Source organism: Sturnira hondurensis, unplaced genomic scaffold (genome assembly GCF_014824575.4).
Source record: "Sturnira hondurensis isolate 20B ecotype Veracruz unplaced genomic scaffold, ASM1482457v3 Scaffold0015509, whole genome shotgun sequence".
Classification (NCBI taxonomy): domain Eukaryota; kingdom Metazoa; phylum Chordata; class Mammalia; order Chiroptera; family Phyllostomidae; genus Sturnira; species Sturnira hondurensis.
Genome location: NW_028088140.1, coordinates 9890777 through 9916981, shown reverse-complemented (window position 1 = coordinate 9916981; position 26205 = coordinate 9890777). Strand labels below are relative to the sequence as shown.

Below are 26205 nucleotides of genomic sequence, written 5' to 3'. Positions count from 1 at the left end.
AGTAACAAGGTTAAAGTTATACTACTAGGAAGAGGCTGAGGTGGCACTTGAATCCAGTCCTGATCATGGCCCCCCACACTCTTCTGCTGCTACAGAAAAGGCTGTGCTGTACAGTGGGCCAAACAGGAAGTCTGAGTTCAAATTCTAGAGACATCTAGCTGTGTGGTTTGGGGCTAGTCACTTGAGTTCTCTGAGCCTATTCCCTGATCTGTGAAGTCTTCCAACTCACTGGGTTGCTTTGAGTGTCCTAAGAGGTAACCGGCATGAAAGCTCTGTGCATGACACAGTGCAGGTAGCATGGGATTGCATGTTGTTACTGCAATGGCCCATCTCATGAATGACCATACACTCTTCTGAAAGCATGATTTAATTCCAGGGAGGCAGCAGGCACAGGGGAATGACTTTGGCTTAGAATCAAACTGATTTGCATACACATAGAACCTTTGCCATTTATAATTCTGAAACTTTGGGAAAGTCTCTGAACTACTCTGAGCACTTCACTTGTCTCTCAAATAGGCATAATGATGGTAGAACCTCATTTGATAGTTAAGAATTAAGTGAGAAAATGTACCTTATGAATTCAGCCCACAGTAGTGTATACTTAATGATAGTCTATTGAATTAGTTGCTGTATTTCTCAATCAAATGACATGCTCCATGCCTTGTGTGTCCCTCTGTCCTCATGAACATGCACAGGCCTACCACCGATTACCTGTTCAAAATTTGCTAAGCTAAGGGCAGCATCTGCATGGTCAGCTAAGTTTCTTTCTCTTTTCTTTCCCAACTTTTTTTATTATTGTTCAAGTACAGTTGTTTCCATTGCCCCCAACCATGCCCCTTCACCCCATCCCTCCCCCCCACCCTCAAACCTACCCCCTTTGGCTTTGTCCATGTGTCCTTTATACATGTTCCTGAAAACCCTTCTCCTCCCCCCACCCCCAGTTATCTCTCCCACCTCCCCTCTGGTTACTGTCAGTTTGTTCTTAATTTCAGTGTCTCTGGTTATATTTTGCTTGCTTGTTTGTTTTGTTGATTTGATTCCACTTATAGGTGAGATCATATGGTATTTGTCTTTCACCACCTGGCTTATTTCACTTAGCATAATGCTCTCCAGATCCATCCATGCTGTCACGAAGGATAGGAGCTCCTTCTTTCTTCCTTCACATGTACAATACAGTGTTATCGACTATGGTCATTGTGTTTTCTATTAGGTTTTCAGACCTTTCATTTAATAGCTGAAAATCTGTACCCTTTTACTGAACTCTCCCTATTCTGTCATCCCTCGGATCCTGGCAACCAACTTTCTCTTTGTTTCTAAGTTTGACTTTTTTTTTTCTAAAATTCCACATATAGGTGATGCCATGTACTATTTGTCCTTCTCTAGCTTATTTCACTTAGCATAATGTCTTCCAGATCCAACCATGATGGCACAAATGGCAGGATTTCTTTCTTTCTTGTGGTTACATAGTATTCCATTGTGTGTGTGTATGTGTATCTCAGTTTTTCTTTACCCATTCATCCACTGATGGCCACTTAAGTTGTTTCCATGTCTTGGCTATTACGAATAATGCTTCAATACACATGTGAGTGCAAGGAAGTTATCTCTTCCAGGTTGTGTTTCCTATACTTATATGTAGCCAGAAGTGCTATTGCGGGATCATATATTATTTCTATTTTTTAATTTTTTGAGAAATCTCTATAGTGTTTTCCACAGTGGCGGCACCAATTTACAGTTCCACTAACATTTGTTATCTCTTGCCTTTTTGATGATAGCCATTCTAACAGGTGTGAGGTGATGCTTCATTTTATTTTGATTTGCATTTCCCTATGATTAGCAATGTCAAGCATCTTTTTGTGTGCCCATTGGCCAATTGTATGTCTTCTTCAAAAAAACATCTATTCAGATTCTTTGCCTATTTTATTTATTTATTTATTTATTTATTTATTTTTGCATTTAAAAATGTATTTTATTGATTATGCTATTACAGATGTCCCAATCTTTTCTCCCCTTTATTTCCCTCTGCCCTGCACCCCCCTTCCCACCAGCATTTCCCCAACTTAGTTCATGTCCATGGTCATACACATAAATTCTTTGGCTTCTCCATTTCCCATACTATTCTTAACTTCACCCATCTATTTTGTACCTACCATTTATGTTTCTTACTCACTCTACCTTTTCCCCCATTCTCCCCAACTCCATCTCCCTGCTGATAACCCTCCATGTGATCTCATTTCTGTGATTCTGTTCCTGTTCTACTTGTTTGCTTTGTTTGTTTATTTGCTTGATTGTTTTTCAGGTTCAGTTGTCATTAGTTGTGAGTTTGTTTTCATTTTACTGCTCTTATTTTTTATCATCTTCTTTTTCTTAGATAAGTCCCTTTAATATTTCATATAATAAAAGCTTGGTGATGATGAATTTTTTTAACTTGACCTTATCTGGGAAACACTTACTCTGCCTTCCCATTCTAAATTAAAGCTTTGCTGGACAGAGTCATCTTGGATGTAAGTCCTTGCTTTTCATGACTTGAAATACTTCTTTCCAGCCTCTACTTGCCTGCAAGGTTTCTTCTGAGAAATCAGCTGATAAGTCTTATGGGATCTCCTTTGTAGGTAGGCAATTGCCTCCTTTTCTCTTGCTGCTTTTAAGATTCTCTCCTTATCTTTCATCTTGGGTGATGTAATTATGATGTGCCTTGGCATGTGCTTCCTTGGGTCCAACTTCTTTGGGACTCTCTGAGCTTCTTGGACTTACTGGAAGTCTATTTCCTTTGCTACATTGGGGAATTTTTCCTGCATTATTTTTACAAATAAGTTTTCCATTTCTTGGTTTTTTTCTTCTCCTTCTGGCACCCCTATGATTCAGATGTTGGAACATTTAAAGATGTCCTGGAGGTCCTAAGCTTTTCCTCATTTTTTAAAATTCTTATTTCTTCATTATGTTCTGGTTGAATGCTTCTTTCTTCCTTCTGGTCCAAATTGTTGATTTGAGTTCTGGTGTCCTTCCCTTTACTGTTGGTTCCCTGTACATTTTTCTTTATTTCACTTTGCATAGCCTTCACTTTTTCCTCTATTTTGGGACCATACTCAACCATTTCTGTGAGCGTCCTAATTACCAGTGTTTTGAGCTCTGAATCTGATAGGGTAGCTATCTTTTCATCACTTAGTTGTATTTTTGGAGCTTTGATCTGTTCTTTCATTTGGGCCCTATTTCTTTGTCTCTGCACACCTGTTACATAGTAAGGGGTGGAGCCTTAGTTATTCTTCAGGGCAGGACAACTCACATCACTGAATTGTGGTGCTGTACGTAGGTGAGGGGTCAGAGAGGGAACAATGCCACTTGCTAGGCTCTCAGATGGCTTTCAGTCATTTCCCCCACTACCCACAAGCAAATTTGGCCCTTCTGGTACTAATTCCCAGGTCGGTGGGTGGGTTTGTGTATGTTCTGAGACCCTGTGGGTCTCTCCAAGGAACTCACCTCTGAGGCTGGGAGTTTCTCCTGCTGCTGCGACCCCCATAGGTTTTTGAAGTCAGAGGGTTTTGAGGCTTTATTTCTCCTCACTGGAACCCCAGGTTGTGTGGTCTATCCTGCTCCCCAGTTTTTCCTCCCAGTTTACCTGCAAGCAAATGTGGGACCACCCAGTCTGCAAGCCACTGCCTTGAATGGTCTGCCAGCCACCACCTTGCCACAAGTCCTCTCCACCTGGCTGCCCACTCTGCCTCTCCTACCAATCTGGATGAATGTTTCTTTTTTAACTCCTTGGTTGTCAGACTTCCACATAGTTTGATTTTCTAGCAGTTCTGGTTATTTTTTATTTTTAAATTTATTGTTGACCTTCTTTTGGTTGTGTGAGGAGGCAAAGTGTTATATCTACACCTCCATCTTGACCAGAATTTCCCCCTTTGCCCATTTTTAAATCATATTGTTTCTGATAATGAGTTGTCTGAGTTCTTTACATATTTTGGATATTAACTCCTTACCAGATATATGATTTGCAAATATCTTCTCCCATTTCACCAGTTGCCTTTGCATTTTGATGGTTTCCTTTGCTGCACAGGAGCTTTTTAGTTTGATGTAGTCCCCCTTGTTAATTTTTGCTTCTGTTGCCTAGTACATTATTTGTCACAGTAGTGAACACACAGTACTGCTGTCTCCTTTGTTACAGCACTTCACGGTTTATACAGCATTTTCTCACACATGTTTTAATCTTTGTACCACCTTGTGAGTTACACCTAGGTGCTCCCCTTTGCAGATGAGGAACAAGGATGTGACCTGGTTTTCTTATGGTCACACGGCTGGTAAGGGGTGGAACCAGTATTGCACTCAGGTCCTCTAATCCTAGGAGTGCTCCACCATGGAGCAGTGAAGGAGGAACACATATTCAAAGGAGGAATTTCATTAAGGGCCCTTTCTCAAACCAGAGGAAGTAGCATTGTTCTGCAGAAAGCCAGCAGGTTATAGGCTTGGCCACCAGAGTGGCTAGGAATCTTAGACAGATTAGCTGACCCTTCTCAGTCTCAGTTTCCTCGCCTATAAAGGGGAAGTCATAAAAGAAATAACCTCATAGGGTTTTTGTGAAGGTCAAACAAGATAACCTATATCATGCTTAGTATGCAATGTTTAACACATGGCAGGACAACACAGAGAATCTATACCATGCACTGGTATGGGGCACAGGAAATCTAGTGTTCAAAGCCCAGTTTTGACACCTTCTAGTTAATAATATCTTGGCCTGCTTGAGTCTCAGTTTCCTTACCTGTAAAATAGGGCACTAACAGCATTTGCCTCCAAGTGTGATCATGATGGTTAAGTGAGTGAATATATCCAAAGTGTTAAGAACTGTGTCAGGCTCAGTTGGTACGCTCCTGCTGCTTCTGGACCCAAAGTTTGTCACCATCAGTTGTGGGGACAGCACAGCTTCTATCTATAGCCAAATTTTATGATTAGGAAATACACTAAAGTGGATGGAAGCCTCAGCTGGAGATCCCAGCCTGCCTCAATCTTCAAATCTCCAAATTCTGCCCACCCTTCAGAGCCCAGCACCAAAGACATTTCCCCTCCAAAGTCTTCCCCCACTCTTGCTCATGCCTCCCCAACCCTTCCACTGCCCCTGCCCAAGCTGGAAACACTCACATCTGGGCTCCCACAGCAGCCTCCCTAGCAGACTCCAATGTCAATTTTTCCCACACTGTATTGCTGACGTCTATTACATGTTGCATTCCCCTACACTAGAGTCAGCTTTCTGAGACAGAGCTATGACTGTGGCCAATTCTGCCTACATCCAGTACCAGATGTAGCCCAGCTCATAGAAACTCAATGCATGAATAACTTTCTACTACTGAGGACGCTACAGAGAAATAGGAATTAAACATGCATGTACATGAAATGGGAGCATGCATGGAAAAAGCCAAAGCATGCACCATAGAGACATCATCATCACATGTGCAAGGCAGTGTGCAAGCCCTTTATTTCACAGATTGAACATTCTGTGAAATAAACATTCCCTTATTTCACAGATTAGGAGACTCAGAGAGACTAAGACACTTGCTTAATATCACACAGCTCTGGCATCAACCCAGCAGTCTTGGGTTGATGGGCTTAACTCAGCCCAGAAAACTCAGTCTGTAACTTGAGTGTGTCAGGAGACCCCAAGATTCTCCTCCTATATGCTCACCACCCCAGCCCAACCCTAGAACTGACAGGCTTCCTCTCAGGCCCCAAGCTGCACACTGCCCTCTCTCCTTCCTGCCCAGTAGGGTGGCACTGCCAGAAACCCCAGAGCCATTCAGTTGCCTACCTCAAAGCCAATTTGAAGTCCAATACCTTTGCAGGGAGCCAGGAGGGTGCTCAGCACTAGGCAGGGTAGCTCGGTGTGAATGACAAAGCTGGGAGCTTGGCTGCACTTTGCCGGCTTCCCTCACAAGAAAGAGTGAGGATAACTCTATATTACCTGGCAGAAAGGTAGCTGGCTGACAGGCAAAGCCAGCTTGAGAGGACACACCAAGTCCATCTGGCCTACGCCAGGCTCAGAGGCCACTCACAACACGGCCCGTCCCATGACTCCAGAGCAACCTGCCCACATGACACCAACTCACCCACTCTTAACTATGGGCACACATTGTTTTTCTAGGAAGAGTAAAGATAAGTCCAGATCGATAATAGGACTACATTAGTGCAGTAGTTCTGATTTATGGAAAATGGTAGTAATAATAATATTATAATTATAATAATTAATGTTAATATTAATGCCACTTGACTGATGAGGAAACTAAGGCCAAGCAAGGTTTTGTGACTTCCTTAGAACCTACAGCTGAGACTCTAGCCCTCGGTGTTCCAATGCTGTGTGCTACCCCGGCACCCACTCCCACTATACCACTGACCCTCACAGCAGGCATCTGCAGGGGAGGAGACCACTGGGCTGTGAATGGAAGAGCCTTGATCTTGCCCTCCATAGCACAGGCAGATTCTTGGGGGCTTAAACAAAAACATAAAACCTCATCCAGCCAATCTCCAATCCCACAGCTTCAATGGACCTCCTAGACAGCTGCTCATGTGTACCCATCCAACTCACATACTTACAGAAACTCCTGTTGCTTCTGATAAACCAGCTACATGCTAACATGTAATATGCTTTCATACACCTGCTTGGGTGTGCAAAGACTCATACACATACACACACACATGCTTCTTGTGCACGCACATACCTTAACACACACACCTTACTTCGTGAACACATCCAGGGCTCTCATAAAAATGTACATCTGTCCTGAACACACAGTGGTCCCTTGGTGTCTGCAGCAGATTGGTCCCAGGATCCCCCACAAATACCAAGATCTACAGATGCTCATCTCATATATATATATATGTAGTGTTAGCATATAACCTGCACACAGCCTCTGGTATGCTTTAAATCATCTCTAAATTACTCACAATTCCTAATACATTATAAATGCTATGTAAATAGTTGTTATGCTGTATTGTTTAGGGAATAATGGCAAGATAAAAAGTCTGTTCATGTTCAGTACAGACAAAGCCATGCAGGCCTACTACACAATACATGTCAGCAACAACATAAATTTTTTCTAGCAAATATTTTTGATCCATGGTTAGTTGAATCCATGGATGCAGAACCTGCAGTCCCAGTCTCACACTCAATATACACTCCCCAAACCTATGCACACATGATTCTGCACACACCTGTACATGAATGCACACACACTCTTAGATGTTCAGATACACATATACATGTTTCCACACACTGCCCTGCATGTGTAGGTATGTGCACACACATTCACACACTTGCAGGCCTGAGACAAGAATGTTCTATCCCCGATGGGAGCCCTCCAGAGCTTGTGGGCCATGGAAGAATGTCATGTCCTGTAAGCACCTATAATTCATCCACCTTCTGGCTAACGTGGATGTCATTCTTCCTCTAGTCCAGCCTTGCATGGCATGACAGAGATGAGTTGGCCAAGGGCCAAGTTCAGAGCTGCAGCAACATGAACAACCAGCATATGGGCATGGNTGTGCACACACATTCACACACTTGCAGGCCTGAGAGCTTGTGGGCCATGGAAGAATGTCATGTCCTGTAAGCACCTATAATTCATCCACCTTCTGGCTAACGTGGATGTCATTCTTCCTCTAGTCCAGCCTTGCATGGCATGACAGAGATGAGTTGGCCAAGGGCCAAGTTCAGAGCTGCAGCAACATGAACAACCAGCATATGGGCATGGTGCCCCCAGTCTTCTGGATCAGGTCTTGCCTGGAGCAGGCACTTCCCACACCACAGGGCACCCCCCACGACTAGAGTGGTGATAGCTATGTCAGAGCTTAAGAGGCTAAGTTTGTGTATGAATATTGAAGATGCCACTTTAGCTGTGCAATCTTGGGTTGGTCACCTTAACTTATCTGAGTCCCAGTTAGCCCGTCTGTGAAACAGGGATAATACCTTTCTATTAGGATTGTGTGGATTAAATGAGATAATAAATGTACACAAATGCCTAACACATAGCAGAAATTAGTACGTGGATATTAAAAGATTGAATAAATGAGTATCAAATGATTGTGATTTGCACTCCAGTGCTCTCTGTGCAGAGCTGCTGTCCCCCTTTTGCCCTTTGAAATGGTTTTCTGTAGTTGTGGGTCACACCACTTACCTGCTCAAAGAAGTCCCCACACCCATCTTAAAGAACAACTGTCCCTCGCCAGCCATCACCCCATTTATTTACTCCTCATTGTAGCAAAACTCATTAAACAGTTTTCTATACTCACATTCTACAATTCCTCTCATTCTGTAATCTTTTAAAGTTATTAGGGAAATTTCAAATATATCTTTGCCAGTTTTCTAGACCCAACAATTTTTTTTTGAAAATTTTAAAAAGATTTTATTTATTTATTTTAGACAGAGGGAAATGGAGGGAGAAAGAGAGGGAAAGAAACATTAATGTGTGGTTGCCTGTCACACACCCCCTACTGGGGACCTGGCCTCACCTGAAACCCAGGCATGTGCCCTGACTGGGAAACAAACCGGCAACCCTTTGGTTTGTAGGCCAGCACCAAATTCACTGAGCCACACCAGCCAGGGCTGTCCCCAACATTTTTGCTGCAATACTTAAAGCAGGGGTCCCCAACCCCCCTCTTTCTGGTTGGAGGACACCACTTGCATCATTACTTGAGCTCCACCTCTTGTCTCACCACCCCCACCCCCAACCCTGGTCCATGGGAAAATTGTCTTCCGTGAAACCTGTCCCTGGTGCCAAAAAGGTTGGGGACTACTGCTTTAAAGCATGACTCAGAAATAATATCCTTGCACCCAGAATGCATCTCTAATAGGTAAGAACTTTAAAAAAGATGTAACAGTATCATTATTACTCCTAACTAAATTAACAACAATTCTCTAATATCAGCTGATATGTTATCTGTGTTCAAATTTCCCTGATTGCCTTAAAAATGTCTTTTCACAGTTGTTCCATCCGAATCAGGACCTAATCAAGGTCCACATGTTACATTTGGTTGGCTTGTCTCTTAAGTCTCTTTTCCCTTCTCTCTTAAACCCACACTAACCAAGCTTCCACCCCCACAACTACACTTTTCTGGGTCACCAACTCCCTCAGTGTTGCTAAAGCCAGTGGACAGTTCTCATTCCTCACCCTGCTCCAGGGTTTAATTTTATGTTCCTGACTTCCTTGCTGAAATACCTCTTTGCTAGAACACAGAGTGGTCCTTCAAGCTTTCCCCCTCCCTCTCAGCTTCTGTCCCCACCTCTTGATATTGGAGTGCTCCAAGGCTCCATCTCTGCTCCTCTTCAGTCTTCTTTACTCACTCCTAGGGGGTGTCATCCAGTCTCAAGGCTTTAAAAGCCATCCCAAATTTATATCTCCAGTCTCTTTCAAAAGCCTACTGATCGTCTCCTCTTGAATATCTCATAGGCATCTCCACCTTAACGTGTCTGCTTGTAGACACGTTAAGGTGTCTACACCCCTCATCTTTCCTCCCACAGACCTCCCCAACTCGTTCTCCTGATAACTTTGAACCAAACTCTCTGACTCACCCTCTACTTGTCTTTCTCTCACACCTCACATCAATTCCTGAGGAAGCACTGTTGCTTCCATCTCTTACTGGGACTTTGCAACAGTCTCCTATCTGACCCCTCTGCTGCTGGTTTTCTTCTACCTTCAGTCTATTCTCAACACAGACTCAACCAAGCAGCTGAAGTTTCCTGTAAGCATTCTCTGTTCAAAACTATCCAACTGTTACTGGAATTTCTTAAGGAAAAGCCAAATTCTTCACAACAAACTCCAAGACCCTACCAGTATTTCTCAACAAGAAACCCTGTTATTTGGGGCAGGAACACTCTTCCTTGTGGTGCTGTCCTGTGCACTTTTGGACTATTTGACAGCACTTGTTCCTCCCATGCCAGCAGGGAAACACCTTCCCCTCACATGACAGGTGTGGTTTCGCTGTCGCATCTTTCCTACAAGCATTTTCACTGCAAACATTTTCACCCCATAATTAATTGGAGGTAAGTCAGTTTTGCTGTAAAAAAAAAGGATAAAATCATAACAAATAAAAGAGGAATATTAAAATGAGTAACAAAATGAAAAGGTTTTATTGTGAAATACAAAATGTTGAATACATTTAAAATGTGTAGATTCATGGTAATATAAAACTGACTTTATATTGTGCTTTGTACTTAAGCACTTGTCTTCATTCTATGGGAAGTGTGGGTTCAACTCAGTGCCTTCTCTCTCCTCCTAGTGTAGTTTCAAAATAAGAAACCAATTAGCTCTCGGTGTAAAAATCCTCCTGTGGAAGGAAGGCTATTTTAAAACACTGCTATGACTATTTTCTCTACCACTTCCTCAATGGAGAAATGATACCAACCTGACCAACCCCCAGTCCCTCCCAACAATAACAAAAAACAAAAACAGAAAAAACTGTCAACCAGTTCCTTTATCCTTTTTTACAGCAAAATTGCCATACAGCCAATTAATTATGAGGTGAAAATGTTTGCTTGCAGCAAAAATGCTTATAGCAAAGAAATCTGTGGCAAAGATGTTATCATGAAAATACCTAGAACCTCCCCCTTAACCCTGCCAGCCATGTGACAACTAAAATGTCCCAACACATTCCCAGCTGAGAATCTCTTACAAGACTTGCTGCACCCTGGCCCTCTCCTGCCCTCCCTACACCCCATGGATGGCTCTGATTTTGCCTCAGACTACTCTCCCTGCACCCCCTCTGCTATCTCACTGGGCCAGACAGGCAGGCTCCCATTCTGGGCCTTTGTGCTGGCAGTTGCCCCTTGCAGAGAGCACCCTTCTCCAGGTCTTTGCATAGGTTTATCTTCTCAGTGAGGCCTGCCCAGGGCACCTGCCCAGGGATTTGTTTGAAATGACAAATCCCTTTAGTCCCAGGCCCCCTTCTCTATTTTTCTTCAGAGCACTTATCTCATCAGATGTACTTACTATGTGTGTTCATTATTATGCTTGTTTGGTTTTTGTCTGTAACCTTCATGAAGGGATTTGGGGGGTTTGGGTTCACTATTGTACCCAGTGCCTGGAATGGTAATAGGTGCATAGTAGACAAGCCCAATAAACATTTGCTATGTGAAAGAAAAGATGCAGATGCCATGAACATATAAACTGATATAGAGAAGAAAACAAGCACTTTTACATAACAGGAATAAAGAATTAATTTCATTCTTAGAAAGGACTGGAGTATGCTCAGTCTGAGGTGGTAAATAAGGGGAGAGGCTATGAGAACCTCAATTTATTTCTCATATCAGTTCAGGAAGACTTCCTGAAAGAAATGGGGTTTCAGCTCCTTTCAAAACAGATTATCACACCCTGGCAGCTCCCCCAACCCCAGGGAACAAAAGTGAGCCAAGCTAGAAGAGTGTTGAAAAATTATCAGGCTGGGAAGAATACTCCATAAATCTTATTTCTGATGTAATTTACCAGTATCTATAGGAGACTAAAGCAGCAAGTGAGCAGCTGCAGGGCCAAGCTCAAATGGAACCCCTCAATAATGTCTACCTATTCCCATCCCTGCATCTTCAGAAAAGGCCACCCCAACTGATCACACAGAGGCAGGCTACCCAGATTTTGCCTCCCAAGCTCTCAGCAGGCAAGAAGAAAGGACCCAGATACACAGCCATTCAATGAAATCCTCTGCAGCTATTAAAAACAATGAGGCAGTTCTTATACCTAAGATGGAAGGGTCACCAAGACAAATTATTAGGGGGGGGAAGCAAGGTGCAAACCAGTGTATAATATACTACTATTTGTGTCAAGGGACACATATGCGTGCACACACGCACGCACACGCATGAACATACACAGAATTCCCTGAAAGGATATATGACAAATTGCTAACAGTAGCTGCTAGTGGGTAGCAGTGGGAGTGAGTGGGTTGGAAACAGGTAGGGAGACACTTTTCATTGTAAAGCCTTGCATCTTTAAAATATTGTACTATATCAATACATTACCTACTTGAAAAGAGGGAATTTTTCAAAGAACACAAGATTGATAAATTAAAAACCAATAGGCCTATGTGAACAGTTCAGAGGTTTTGGTATAAAAAAAAGGCACGGGCATAACGATACTTAGCCTGAAGTTGGCAGATAGTCTGAGTTTCAGAAGGAGCCTAGGGGCTTTAGCTCACCTGTCCCTTCTGTGGCCCAAGACTGAGCAAGCCAGTGGGTTCCTAGGTGCCATCCAGAGCCAGGCTGGGTCAGAACTTGCATGGTTGAGGCAGGGGGTTAAGGAGTGGTCTAGCTATACCCTGCTGGACAAAAGGGCTCTCTCCAGGCTCTGGTTCTTGGAGAGCAGTGAGGAGATTAGGCACAGCAACCCACAAACACCTGTGCAGCAGGAAGAGGTAAGCTTAGGTGTGCTCTCCTGAAAGAAAAGGAGACTGGGGGTCCAGAGATAGTGGACAGGAAGGCCAGAGGAAGGAGATATGACTTCCAATGTTTGAGGGGCTGCCAAAAAGGAAAGAGGAGCCCTGTTCTGAGCCCTCCAGAAGACAGAAGGGTGAGAAAGTGTGCTCTACCTTCAGAAGCACTTTCTGGCCCAATTCTTGCCAGAAAGGTCCCAAAATAACAGCAACAACTCTGAGTCCTCACTATGGGCTTAGTCACTTGGATTACTTGGTGATTTATTATCTTAATTTTCACAGTAATCCTACCAGGTTAGTGTTATCCCCACTTTACAACGAAGAAAACCAAAGCTGTCACTGCTCAAGATCACACAGTAAGAATTCCAACCCAGTGCCACACTCTGTGTGCGTGTGTTGCTGAGATGAAACACTCAAAGTGCTTTTTCATGCTCAATAATGCAGCTTTGTGGGCTGAGGACTGGACTGGTCAAGGCAAATGGAAGCTGAGGACTGGAGAAGAGGGCTCCTCATGCTTATGGATGGATTTAGTGTTAGTGTGGGCAGGGATAGGAGGGTGCTCCGGCTGGACTTTGCCAAGACTGACATCCTCACAGTAACCTGAGTCTGAGGAAGAGACCACCAATGCTATATCGCTGCTTTGTTCAGAGGGCATCAACCCCCAGCTCCCACAGGGAGCCAACAACTTCCCACTAAAAACCCCACTACATTCCCTGCTTGGGCATAACTTTCCCGGCCTCATCCTGCAGACCGCGGAACCTCGCCCTGGCACACATACCCTAATAAAGCTCTTTATTGCCTACTTTATGGCTGACTGGCATTTCTTTCTCGGCGGAGCCTAAGAAAACCATTTAGGATAGGATCCTAATCCATTTAGGATAGGATCTGTTAGCTGAAATGCTTCATGATAGGCTGGCCCAGAATTCTAAGATTATGTGATCTATTAAATTCAAATATAAACATGGGGAGGCTAAGACAGAGCTGGGATTCTCTTGCCAAGGTGTCCGGGGAACGAGAAAGGTGGATGCTGAGCAGAAGTTGGGCCTCGGTGACACCATCCTTAATCCCTGACCCTCTTAGTGGTCCTCACCACCCGCCTTCTTCTTCAAAGGGAATCCACGCACAGCAGCCTGGGCTGAGACCTACGGAGGCCAGGGAAAGGAGCGCACATCAGCTCCGAGGGCCAGCACCGCTGGGGGAGCAGCCCGGGCAGAGGGTGAGCGGGTCACGGTCTGGATCCCAGGATGCCGTCAGGCTCCCGGGCTATGGCGGCAGCAACTGCAGGTCCAGGCGATGACGCAGCACAGAAGCCCCCTTCCCTCCCCTCATTCTCAGGCGAGGTCGGGAAGCCTCGGCTGCGCAGGGGATGCACCCAGACGCCGTGGGTGGGCGGGCCTCGAGCCCGCAAGGGCGCTGTGGTGGGGGAAAGACCAAGGGAAACAGCCACACTCCGGAGACTGGCCGGACGGTGAAGGCGGGAACACGGGGGAGCACCGAGCCCCGGAGACCGAGAGGGGGCACCGCGACACGCTAGCGCCTGAGCGCCCAGGTGTGGTGCGGGGCAGGAACGGCGCCTGAGCTGCGCTTCCTGATCTCGTGACTCAGCGCTGCCTCTCTCGGTGGGGGCGTGGGGGCGCGCACGCGCGGGGCGGGGGGGGGGGGGGGGGGGGGTGGGGGNGGGGGGGGGGGGGGGGGGGGGGGCGGCTGGGGTGCTTGGCTTCCCCGCGCTGAGGGGCCCGCCCCGCGTGGATGCACAGAGGGGTGCGTGGGCCCGGAGATTCTATTCTGCCCGTCAGCAGCTCTCTGGCCTGCCCACACAACCTTAAGCACGACTGCGGGTTCCCTCCCCAATGAGAAGCCCCCGGGAACGTGGCCGGAGGAGGACGGGCTTTCCCCAGGCTTTCGGAGCGAGTTTTGGGAGCAGGAGGGGAGACAGGAGGTCGGAAGTGGGCTGGATCCTGAGCGCTGCCTTCCAGCTGCTTCCGGATTTTCAGCATTAATGGCTGGAAGGAGCCCAGTGGAAATTCCTGGGGTATTTAGAACTGGAAGCCCCTGCAGAATTCACGTCATCCTTCCTGGACCTGCAGGGCCGACCCAAGTGGGGCCCACCGGTGTTTTCTTTCTTTAGAAGGGAGAGTGAATTCAGTCACAGTCGGTCCCCCATCCTGAGGTCCCTTCCTAAGGTTCTTCTTATCAGTTGGAAGTCACTTTTTACATTTTGGCTAGGTCCTTTGTGGCAACCTCTTAACTTTGTGAGCGGATCGGGGAGAGGGGCACAAAGTCATTGTTCCTCCTCAGCCTATGGAAGGGGAGTGGTTTGTTCCAAGCTTTCACGTGAGGGTCTGTGAGGGTGGGCACCTAATGCAGGAGTCCTGACTTCTCAGTGGAGACCAGCTGAAGTATCCCCATTGTCTGTCTGTGGAATTACCTTTGGCCTTTCCTAATGGGCTCTTATGAGGTAAGTAGCTCCAAGAATGTCAAAGATGCAAATGAGCCAGTCTGGAAGCATCTGGGGCATGTTTATGAAAACCAGGCTGTGCCCAGGAACCAATGAAACTAGACACAGCAAAGAGACTCCCAACTGCTTTGTAGAGTTTTTGTTGCTGTTTTTAAAACAATCATTGTGCTGAATTCATGTGTGAAATGAAAATTATGGTCAATACAAATCATTTGTCAAGAAATTATGGAATTACCTTGCCTCTCTGCCTGGTATGTAGGGTGTGTTCCTCATTGGAAGCAAGGAGACAGCTGTTTTGAATGAAGCACCCAGAGCCATGAGAGGCCGTGTGGCACAAGGATGTGGCCACAGCTAGGCCAAGTCAGGTGCAGGGAAACACCACACTGCACTTTTTCCTGTATCTTATATCTCCCTGCTGCCTGGTACCTGAGCTTTTAAACATAATATCTCAATAGAGAGGCCCAGATGGCCCACCCCTGCACCCACCCACCCTGCAGGCAGCCTTCTCCCAGGAGCTCACAGCCTCCAGGGACCTGGTCTCCTTCTTGCTTGAAACAGAGTGAATGATAGGAAACCTAGAGCCAAACTGTATAAATTCACCGCATTTTACAGAGGGGAAGAACCAGGAGGAACTGGCTAGACAAAAAGGGAGATGAGACAAGCCATGCAGAGTAAGAAGGAACCCTGAGTCCTGACAGGGTGACAAACCAGTTTTTCATGTGGAGGCAGGAAGAAGGCCTGTGCTGAGCTTCACTGTGAGAGCCATGCATCTTCTGTATGGCATGGGTGACATCCATCTCCCCCAGACCTAGTCAGCAACATACTCACCCATGCGCAGTCCCACACACACATCCAAACCATACACACATCCACTCACCCTCCCATTAGTGTTCTAACATTTTCCTGGACAGAGATGACACTGCCTGATTGAGAAGTAGGAAGAGAAGTCCTAGTGCCTGGGTTTTGGTTTCTGTTGCATCTCCAGGTCAGGTGGTAACCCCAGAATCCAGCTCTCCTCTGTCCCTTTATACCTGGAAGCATGATGTGGCCATAATTTAGGCTTTCTTTCCTTCCCATTCTCATAGACCCATTGCCCATTTCTAGTTCAACCTGCTGCCAAGGCTGTGTGTGTGTGAGATGAAGCACTCAAAGTGCTTTTTCATGCTTAATAATGCAAGCTCACAGGCTGAAGACTAGGCTGGTCAGAGGCAAACAGAGGGAGATGGGGGCTCGTCATGCTTATGGATGGAATTAGGGTAGGATCTGTTAGCTGGGAGAAGCATCCATGTCCCCCTCACTCCCCAACTAGCCTTAACAGCTGAGCCTCAGGTACAGATTTTCGCACATGCTCAGCTGCAGAAACTGCTGTTGGGCCTAAGCACACCCTACTTGCCCAGTGGAGCCTCCCTCCAGTTGAGATCTGACACCATACCCTCTTCTCCCTCCACTCAAGCATCTGTGAACTTGCCTGGGCCCTACGTACTGATTGTTTATTCACTCAAGAAGTTTTTATTAAATACCTCCTAGATGTTGACTTAGCCTCTCATCCCCCATCCTCTTCAGGCCCATGCAACACTAATCTTACTGCCTGCCAGCCCTTACTGCCCGTGTCTTCCTTCTCTGTAGCAAACTCCCTAGACTTGTGTGAAATTTTGCAAAAAATTATTTTAAGATCCTAGAATGAATCAAAAGAACTTACCAAGCACCAGAATATTCTTTAAATTCCTGCCTTATGACTTTTATACAAGAAGCTCATTGGGAATTATGTATGACCCAGATAATTACTTTTCTAAGACAAGCCAATGAGAGCATACCCCAGGGCCCTCCTCTTTGCTTGCCAGGTCCAGGCAAGGAAGTTCTAATTCCCTGCAAATATATAGCAGAGATAAAGATCATTTAGGTTCTGGACAATTGCCTTCATGAGCCCTTCAACTCCTTCTAAGCCTCTTGTCCTGGCCCTAAGACAACCAGTGTCACCATGGCAACCTCCTCCCTTATCAAACCTACTCTCAGACCTGGTTCAAATAAACTCCGTCATACTGAAGTGTAAAAGGCGAATATAGCTAAGTGTGTTGTTTTTCTCCTGTCCTGGGAAAATTTACATTTTAACAAGGGCATAACCTTGAAGTACTCAAAGGAATCCCTGCCTAATATCTGGCATAAGCAAGATAATCTGGAAGGCAGAGAGATCTTCTGAGTCCCCTAAACCCCCATAACTAGCTGTAAGTTTGGCCTTGTGCACCCATAAAGCAGTCCTGCCCAGTTCTTTCAGTACATCACTGTGTATCATCAAGAGCACTGGATGAAGAGTTCTGCCACTAACTAGTTTGGAAGCACCAGTCACTTCTGTCTCAGGTCATAGTTTTCTCATTTTCTAAATGAGAAGTTTAGGTCAAATGACCTTTTATAGGACCTTTCCAGCTCTGACATTTACCCTACTCCCCAAAGGGAAGGGGGACCCTATTCCATTTCCTAAAGCCCCCCTAACCCCTGCAGCTGTAGTCTAGAGGGAGGGAATGGCCTGATGCCAGTACAGAAAGTGGGCAGAGACTTGGGAAGGTCTGCATGCCCTCTGTCCACAGTAGCCTGCTCACTGGCCAAAGACAAGAGGTACCACTCAGTGCATACACCAGTCCTGCAGAGTTACATAACCCTCCCAGATGGGATATTCCAAACAAAGAGTAAGAGCAAAACAGCCCCAACAGACACCCACAGTGATCTTTGCCTATCGTGGCCTCATAGCCACAACCACCCTGAGAGACAAGTTTAGAAGCCCACCATCTTTTCTTTTCCATTTGTTTTGTTTTTCGTAGAAAGTATTTCATCTGAGAAAGTCCTTATGTGAAGAAATTCTTACACATGCTGTGCTCAACCAGATAAAGCAGAGTCCTCACCTAACCTCCACTTCCACCAATCACCACCAAAAACCCACAACACATCAGGCCTCTCCTTTTCTTGGTTCCTAGCTGTAAGCACTTGCCCCTTTCTGACCTCAGTCCTGCAAAGAGCAGGTCTACCCTTTCATATCCAGGACAGAAAATTTTGGAGAAGTGGATTTAGCTTTCATTCATTTCAAGAGGGAGGCATTTTCCTGGTTCAGGCTCCATTCCTCCTACCTTCCTTTTTTGTCCTTGACAAGTTCATATACTAGATGAAACTGTGGTTTCCCCATTTAGTAATTGGGGAGACTCTTACCACCGAGGGACATTGGATGATAATTCAGATCCTTTTGATGTCTTTAAGAAAAGTACAAATAATCCCAAAATGCAACAGTTGAGATTCAAAGTGAGCTGAAGGAAACACTTCCCAGCTCTCAAGGTGTAAGCCTTCGTCACACATCACTAATGGGTGGTGGATTGGCCTGCCTGGCTGAATTTCAGTGTAAGCTTCACATGCATGTGTCAAGAATAGTTTGTGTGCACATCGTCCAGAGGTAGAAGGGCACATGAGGAAAGGGCAGGTGTAGATAGCTGACCTGGAAGAAGGGATGGGGTCCTTAACCTGGATTCCAGTCTATCACTATGGTCTGACTGTGGGTGAGCCCTGGGCCCTGGCTTCCCATCTGTAGAAATACTACAATGTATTGAGCTTACTGTGTGCCCAGACCAGTACGAAGCATATGATACTATTTACATTTTAAACTTTACAACAATCCTTCAAAAGTACATATTTTTTAAAAAAATTTATATATCAATCTTTAGAGGGGAAGGGAATGAGAGAGGGAGAGAAACATCAATGTATGGTTGCCTCTCGTGCATCCCCTGCTGGGAACTGGCCTGCAACCCAGGCATGTGCCCTGACTGGGAATTGAACTGCAATCCTTTGGTTCACAGGCCTGCGCTCAATCCACTGAGCTACACCAGCCAGGGCAAAAGTACATATTATTTATTTTATAAATGAAAAAAACAGAGGCTCAAAGGAGGTAAATAACGAGTGTAAGGTCTCATGCTGGTGGTAGGAGAGCAGGATTCATTCTCAGCTATGCTTGACTCCAAAGCTTATGTTCTTAACCACCTAGATCTTGAAAATTTTGTGATTCTGTTTTTCTTAAGATCCTTTCAGCTTGAAAGATCTAATTTCCCCTTCACTCTACTCCTCATCTTTTTCTGTTTGCTAATTCCTTCATTGCATGTGGAGATGATTACCCTCTTGCTCCACTGAAACAAGAAATCCTTCGCAGCCTGTGTGGGAACCTATGGAGGAGGAAGGATCTGCAATGTCCCAAGCTTCAGAAACCCTGCCTTATGGCCTTGTATTTGGGGATCTGCTAGATACAGTGAGAGTTCCAAGAACCTCTTACTAAGAAACACCTAACTACATTGATGATACCGTGTGTCCAGGATCACTGAAAGTATGTTTGGGACCCCAGTAAAAAAAATATTTAGGCTCCCCAGCAAAGCCAGTCTGTCTAAAAATCTTTACATGGAATTTGAATTCAGGATCTGAGTCTCTCTCCAGACAATGGTGAAGCTATTTGTCCCAGCTCCCCCCTCCGCCACTTCCTTTTTCATATCACCCTCCCTTTCATTGGCTCTCTACCCAGATCTGACTCCATCTGCCTTTTCTCATGAGTGAGACCTTTGAAACTCAGGCTGCACAGATATTTGCAGAATCAGCAGGACCAAATGCTGCTCGTCTTGCTTGGTTTTAAGCCACATGGAAGATGTTCCAGAATGTCTTGGCCAGGTAGGTCATTTGGTTAGAGTGTCAACCTAATACATCAAGGTTGCAGGTCCAATCCCCCCATTCAGGACACATACAAGAAGCAACCAATGATGCATCAATAAGTGGAACAATAATAATTAATGTTTCTCTCCTTCCCTCTCTATCCCCTCCTCTCCTCTCTCTCTGAAATCAATAAAGAAAAAAAGAAAATGTTCCGGGATGCCTTCATGATGCCTTCGTGAAAATGTTCCACCCCTATAGTATTGACTGTGTGGGCCTTGGAAGGGCTCATAAGTGAAGAAGAAAAGAGCAGGGGTGGAACAAGGAGAAAGGGGGCTGGTGAGGAGGAGAAAGGCCATCAGCATTTCCCAGGAGCCAGGAGTGATTTGTTTCTCTAAAATTGTGTTCATTTTGGATGAATGGGAAGGAAGAACATAGTCTGGGTCCTAAGAAAGGAGTTGGACAGCAAATCTTTGCAAGTGCCCACTCCATGTCAGCTTCCAGGTGAGGGAGGGAATGATGCTCACTATCTCCTTTCAATGAGCCTTCATTCTGGTCTCATTTTTCAGCTTATGAGTTAGAGTCCTCTCCTTGCTGTGGATAGAGGAAGAGAGGAGGATAAGCAGGTGGATGAACATCGGCTATAATATTGTTTCCTCAGCAACCAGGCTTTCTAGGCATGAGATAGACATGGACCCTGAGTACTGGAGCTCTCCTTACCCTGTTGATAGGGTTTAGCCTAGTGGGAGGGGATTGGGGTAGTGGGGGATTGTACCACAGAGGATGGGATGATATGCAGATACAGTACAAATATCTCCTTCCTGCATTGAATATTCTTGGCTCTGTTCTCTATTCAGTTATCCTTGACTCTTACTGTTCCTGACATAAACCCTTGACTCCAACCAAGAAAACCTTCTCTGGGGTCTGAATGTGATTTATATGTTCACCCCTTTTACCATGCTGTTCTAATAGAGGGTAGCTCTAGATGGCTGCAATCTACTTATACTTGTTTAGATATTTCCAGATATGTGTCCCCTGAGTGTTTAACTAGGACTGTTTGCTTATTTCCCGTTTCCACAGCTCAGAGTGCAGGGTTTTCAATGGACTGAATAGTTGATACAATAGAGTTGACTGACTGACAGACCATCATACTCTTTTAATAGCTCCCAGGATGGGCCAGTCACAAGCTACACCTTCAAGCACAGACACCCAGTCCAACCAGCACCTTAGATAACAGGGTAAAAAGCACATCCAACGATCTTCTCAACATCCTCCAGACTCCCGTCAGTATGAGACCACAGAGCTCAAATGATGACCCAAGATTTATTTTATGCTGAGAGGTGTGAGTAGAGAGAAGGAAAGGAAATTTCCCTATGTATAGCAATGTATAGAAAGAAGAAAAATGGGGGAGAGAGTGTGTGTGACGGGAGGGAAGAAAGGGGAAAGAGAGTGGGAATAAAAAAGAAAAGGGGGGAATACTGAGGAAGAAGCGTATAGAAGATGAAAGAGAAAGGAGGAAAGAGGACAGAAATTACTGAGACATTTGGATTTCACAGCTACTGGAAGGTGGGGAGTTTGGGGTGGGAGGTAAATTTGAATTATAATGCACAGATCTTACCCAGCTTCCAATAATTCTCTACCCATGTGCTTGGAGACATGGGCAAGCTCTGTCTCCAAGAAGCTCTAAAAGTATAACTGGGTGGCTAGACAAACCTGTGCTGAAACAGAGAAGCTATGGTCACACTGAAGCCAGTAACTTCAGGTAGGGCCATGTGCTTCCAAGGCAAGGAGGAGACTTTGCCAGGTCAGGGTGAGGAGTTGGCTCCAGCCAGGAAGAGATAATCAATTCTGTAGATGTGGTGGGCCTTGATTGAAAAAATAAAGAGGAGGAAGCTATGATTGCTGCTTTCATTAAAAGGCAAAAGCAGTCGGGGGCTGGAGCTTAGCAAGAGCCAAGACACATGCAGAAAAACAATTTTAACCCCTTGAGCCTCTTTTTCCATGATGTCTCTGCATTCACCCATTCCCTACTTTCTTTTCCCTTGGCCTGAACTCCAAGGCCACCACCCTTCTATCTCCTTCAGCTGAAAGAGGTAGGGAGGCCAAGATGCATATTAATGCAGATCTGGTGACAATTAAACAATTCATTATTTCCCAATCCCTGGTTCCCCAGGACTCCTGCTTCTCCTGGATTTGGGCAAGAAGAATAATTCTGGGGATAAGAGACAAACTGTGTGATGAGATAAGGCATCTAACACAGGGCCTATCCCCTGATAACCCCCACCCAGCCCTGAGCAACCTCATCAGGGCCATAGTCTCACTATAATGAGGTCAAAGAAGGGAAAGTAAGTATTGAGAAAAGATTTCAGGGAAATTATAATCCAAAACCCCCTTCTGCCATCTCTTCCTTCTACTTCAGCATCACCAGTAGAGAACTGATTCAGCAGGGAGTTCCCCAGGAGAAATGCCAGGGAGAGAGCTGCTGTTTCTGCTCTTCTTCTCCTCACCTCACCCTATCTCTTATGGAGATCTCTCCCTGACTGCTGGCAGCATCTAGCCCTGCACCGTGGAGAGGTATGAGCAGAGGAAGACAGACATACAAAATGAGGGTCATGGATAGAGAGCAGGTTGGGGTCAAACATGTAGTAAGCAAAAATGATTCTTTCCTGAGGTTCTTGGGGCGGGGGTTGAAGTTAGGCAAACCAGTGGGGAGAAATTGGTGCTTCAAAGACACTCAGTAAGCCAACATGCCCATGATTTCACATCTAAGAGGAGATAGCACCAAAGGAAGAAGAAGAGGCATACATGTCCATGCCCAAGCTCTTTAAGTTTTTGGTGGAGAGATTTGGGGAGCAGGAGAAAAGGCTGGAGAATCTGGAGAAATGAAGGAGGTACCAGTGATATTAACCTTTTAGTGTCTGGCACAACTTCCTAAGTGAAGGATCTCCAACAATTTCCACTCTCCTCCACCATTCTAATTATTTCTTATTTTTGTTCTTCTTTTTGGGGAAGTAGAAGGAAGACAAGGGAGGAGGAAAAAATGACATATCCTCTTTGGTTTTGCCATGAGATGCTGGATGGAATACAGGTGATTCTTAAATCTCTGAATTCCCAGCAACAGAGTTTGGGCTCTCTAAGCCACTTTGGGGCCCACAGAAAAGTTATTATCCAAGAAAAATTATCTTTTCTCAACCCCTCTTCCCACATAGGGATGCCAAAGAAGTGGAAGAAAAGGAGACAACGAAGGGCATCAGGTGAGGAATCAGATGAAGAACCATCATTATTGGGAAGCTGTGGCTGCCCCGGGGAAAGGGAATAGAATAGTTTTTTCACCTTATTTTGGAGAAAGCCATACAGCATCTTGGATTTTTTTGATGAGCTATGGGCATGAGGGAAAACTTACTCTCTGCTTTTTATGCTAGATAAGGAAAGAAAATTGTGGAACCGAAAGAAGCGCAAATAGATGATGAAAGGAGCTGGGGAAGAAAACTGCATCTTCTTGGGGCTTGAATCAGATGCTTTAGGTTTGCCAAGTCAGATCACTCTAGATATTTCCCCATTAGATCTCGTCTCATGGTTCTGGTCAAATCAACCCTGTGAGCTAACATGTCCTGACCAAACTTTTCTCACTCTATAGTAGGTGTGAAGAGAAAAATGAGATTTTAGGAAATATATCAAATCTTCACAAGTATCCTCAGACCTAAAGCACATCGAGGCTGGATGAAGATGAGATTCTTGCCCCCTCCTACCCACAACCAACTCCTTTAGCATCATCACTGTCGGGGGTAGGTGCTGATCCACCCCCTGCCCCCATCATTGTTCTTCCATGCATTTTTCTATCACCTGTCTAATTAGAGAGAGGCAGCTGACATGATCACAGTTTTCCCAATGCAGAGGAGAGAATATTCCAGTCCCCTTTCATTTCTACTTCCCATATTCCTTATTCATGGATGTTGGGAGAAAGAGCCCAAGGTCCTGGAGTCCCTCATGGGGGGTTAATGAGCATATTTCTCTTTGGACTCAATGTGCGATTTCAGTCATTACCAAAAAAATAAAAGAAAAACAAGGTTTTCAGTCACTAGCTACAACAGAGAGATTTAAACAGGAATTGAACTCAAATACCAACTCCATTTGTCAACTGTCTCTCTCATCATTGTTCTTGTTCCATGGTTGCCAACCACCCTGCACAGAAATCCTCCTTGACTCAAAGAGAAAGGTATAACCACACTGAGTCCTTACACTATAACTCAGTCCTCTGCTGGCTTGGTTGGTTGTTACCTTGCACCCCTTTGGCACGGTAAAGAGATTCATAAGAAAGGCACCCACTCAGGTCAGAGCAGAGTAACCTTTTCCAAATGAGCCACTCCTAGCTTCGACTTCCATTGCATCAATTAAAAAGCCAGCTCGTTCCTCTGGGAAATGCTTTCTCTCACCCTTCATCTTCTTCTACCTCCAGATACCCTCACCCCCGACTTTTTACATCATTCCTGCTTTTCAACCTTATCCTCTGCCTCCTGAATTCCCTCAGGTCCCAACACTACTCTTCCAGGACCCCAGCCCTTTTAAAATTCTTAACATGCCTGTTTGCCAAACCTCTGTGTTTTTCATCTCTTACTCTCCACTCAAATAATTTAATACCCTGTCTTTCAAGATTTTTCTAACTTAAATACATTATACAACTATTCTCTTTTCTTCAGCTTAATCTTCACCCTAACTTCCTCTCAGTCTTGTTCCTGTTAAAACTGGCTAGTTTCCAACACCCCCAATCACTTGAACCAATTTATTTCCTCCATTGCCCCCAGTGATGGTCTGAATATTCTCTTTTGCTCCAACAACCCCCCCAACCCTCTCAAACACTGATATCATCACCCTCTTCGCCCAAATCTCCTTGACACACTTCTACCTCCAAACATCTTCTCACTCCTTCACTTCACGTTTCCCCAGTCCTTCAGACTGTTAGGCGCACTCAGTTTCCCCCAGTCCCCTCCTAATGCTCATTTGCTTTCCTTTCTCCTACCACAACATTCCGCATCCCCTCTTCCCCACTCACTCAGTTCTCCTGCTCAGTACGCCCTTGCAGAGGGCAGCAGGGGATTTGTGCTGAAGGAGGGTTCCAGCGGCAGCGCAACAACTCGGGGAACGCTCCTTCTCCTTGTTGGTGACCGCCCCTGGCGCCAGTGGGTGCTGGTGGGGTGACTGGGGTGCGTGCGCCCTATTGCTGGGGCCCGGAGTGGGGTGTGCCAGGAACTGTCCGTGGTGCTGAAGTGGTGGCTGCCCGGGCGCGGTCTGTGGCGAGGAGGACGGGAGCTGTCCTTGGTTCTGGAGCGGTTCCTGGGCCACTGCAGCGGCGGTGGCGGCGGTTGCGGCGGTGGCCGGGATAGACGGCAGCGGGGATGGCGACTGGGGTACGAGCCCAGGAGGAGGCTGGGCTTGCAGCAGCTGCTGGTGCTCCCACAGGCTGCGGTTTTCAGCGCTCAGCTCGTCCAGCCGCCGCTCCAGCTCGTCGATGCGCTGACGCTGGGTGTGGATGAGGCTCTGCTGGTTCTGCACGATGGCCGTGAGCTCCTTGAGGTAGAGTACAGCACGCACCGGATTCTCCAGCAGGCTCTCCATGCCTCCCGCGGCTGCCTTTGCCCTGCCCGCGCCTCGGCGGGCGGCAGGGAGCGCGAGGGCGCGCTGGAGCAGAGCAGCCCCTGCGAGGCGCCGCTTTCCTCTCCTGCGGGCGCAACCTCCTCCTCTTGGCCGGCGCAGCGTCACCGACACACAGCCACACACGCACCGAGGGGCGGGCCCCGGCGCCAGACCCACCCACCCTTTCACCTCAGGGCTTCGAGAGACGTCTTGGCTTCCTGCAGGGCTCCAACAGGAGGGAGGGGAGGGAGGCGAGTGAGAGAGTGGATAGGGGAGAGGATAGACGAGAAAGAGCCAAGATGGATAAGCTAAATCTAAAGAGAGATGGAAAGCGGGAGAAGCAGAAGTAGAGATACTGGGAAAGAGCGGTGTAGGAGAAGACAAGCGGATAAGAAAAGAGGAAAAGAAGAGGAAGAGGCTGAGAGAACGAGGAAGCAGAAAAAGGGAAGGTGGCAAAAGGAGAGATGTGTTTAAAAAGAGGAAGTCATGGGTACTCTGAAAGCGTCTCTGATTCTTTCCCCTATGTCCAGCCACCCCAGAGAAAGGGGGTCCATCTTAAAGACCTTCTAAGGACAGGTCACACTTGCCTCGTTTGTACTCAACAATCTATCCTGCTGGGGAATTCCCTGGAAGACAAGGACCATAGGACGATAAGGGACCCTGGAGAAGACTTAGCCCTACTCCTTCATTCAGCCAAGAGGAAACTTAGAATACCAAGGTTGTTTATGCTGGGCTTTCTCTGGGAATTGAAGCTCAGGACAGTTTCGACCACTCTAATAAGAGCACGCATTAAATAAAACAGGCCCTCTGTGTCATGAGCTAATGCTTCCAGAAATTTCTGAAAGGATCATAGAAAGGTTTGAAAAACAGTTTTAAAGTGCATACTACTACCCACAACTGGGGGAGGTGTTGGCAACGTAAGGATGACTAGAATGAAATCTTTGGCTTCTTTATGTTTATGGATAAGTGGGTGAAACAGGTAATAAATATTTAATTTTACTATATGGTGGCCGTTGTAAGTGTTAAGATAGGGATACGCCCAGAGTGCTATA

The 26205-nt window shown here is 45.9% G+C and overlaps 1 protein-coding gene across 5 annotated transcripts in view; it reads right to left on the bottom strand.

Annotated features, from left to right (window-relative positions):
• Nucleotides 1–25248, bottom strand: part of IQSEC3 (IQ motif and Sec7 domain ArfGEF 3) — a 122706-nt gene extending 97458 nt beyond the window's left edge. For all 5 annotated transcript variants that reach the window (XR_005069210.1, XR_005069209.1, XR_005069211.1 and 2 more), the window contains exon 1: nt 24573–25248. Coding sequence is in view for 2 of the 5 variants with exons in the window: in XM_037064746.1 (XP_036920641.1) it covers nt 24573–25135 (563 nt within the window). In the remaining 3 variants the exon portion in view is untranslated. The remainder of the gene's footprint in view (nt 1–24572) is intronic.
• Between the last annotated feature and the right edge of the window lie 957 nt (nt 25249–26205).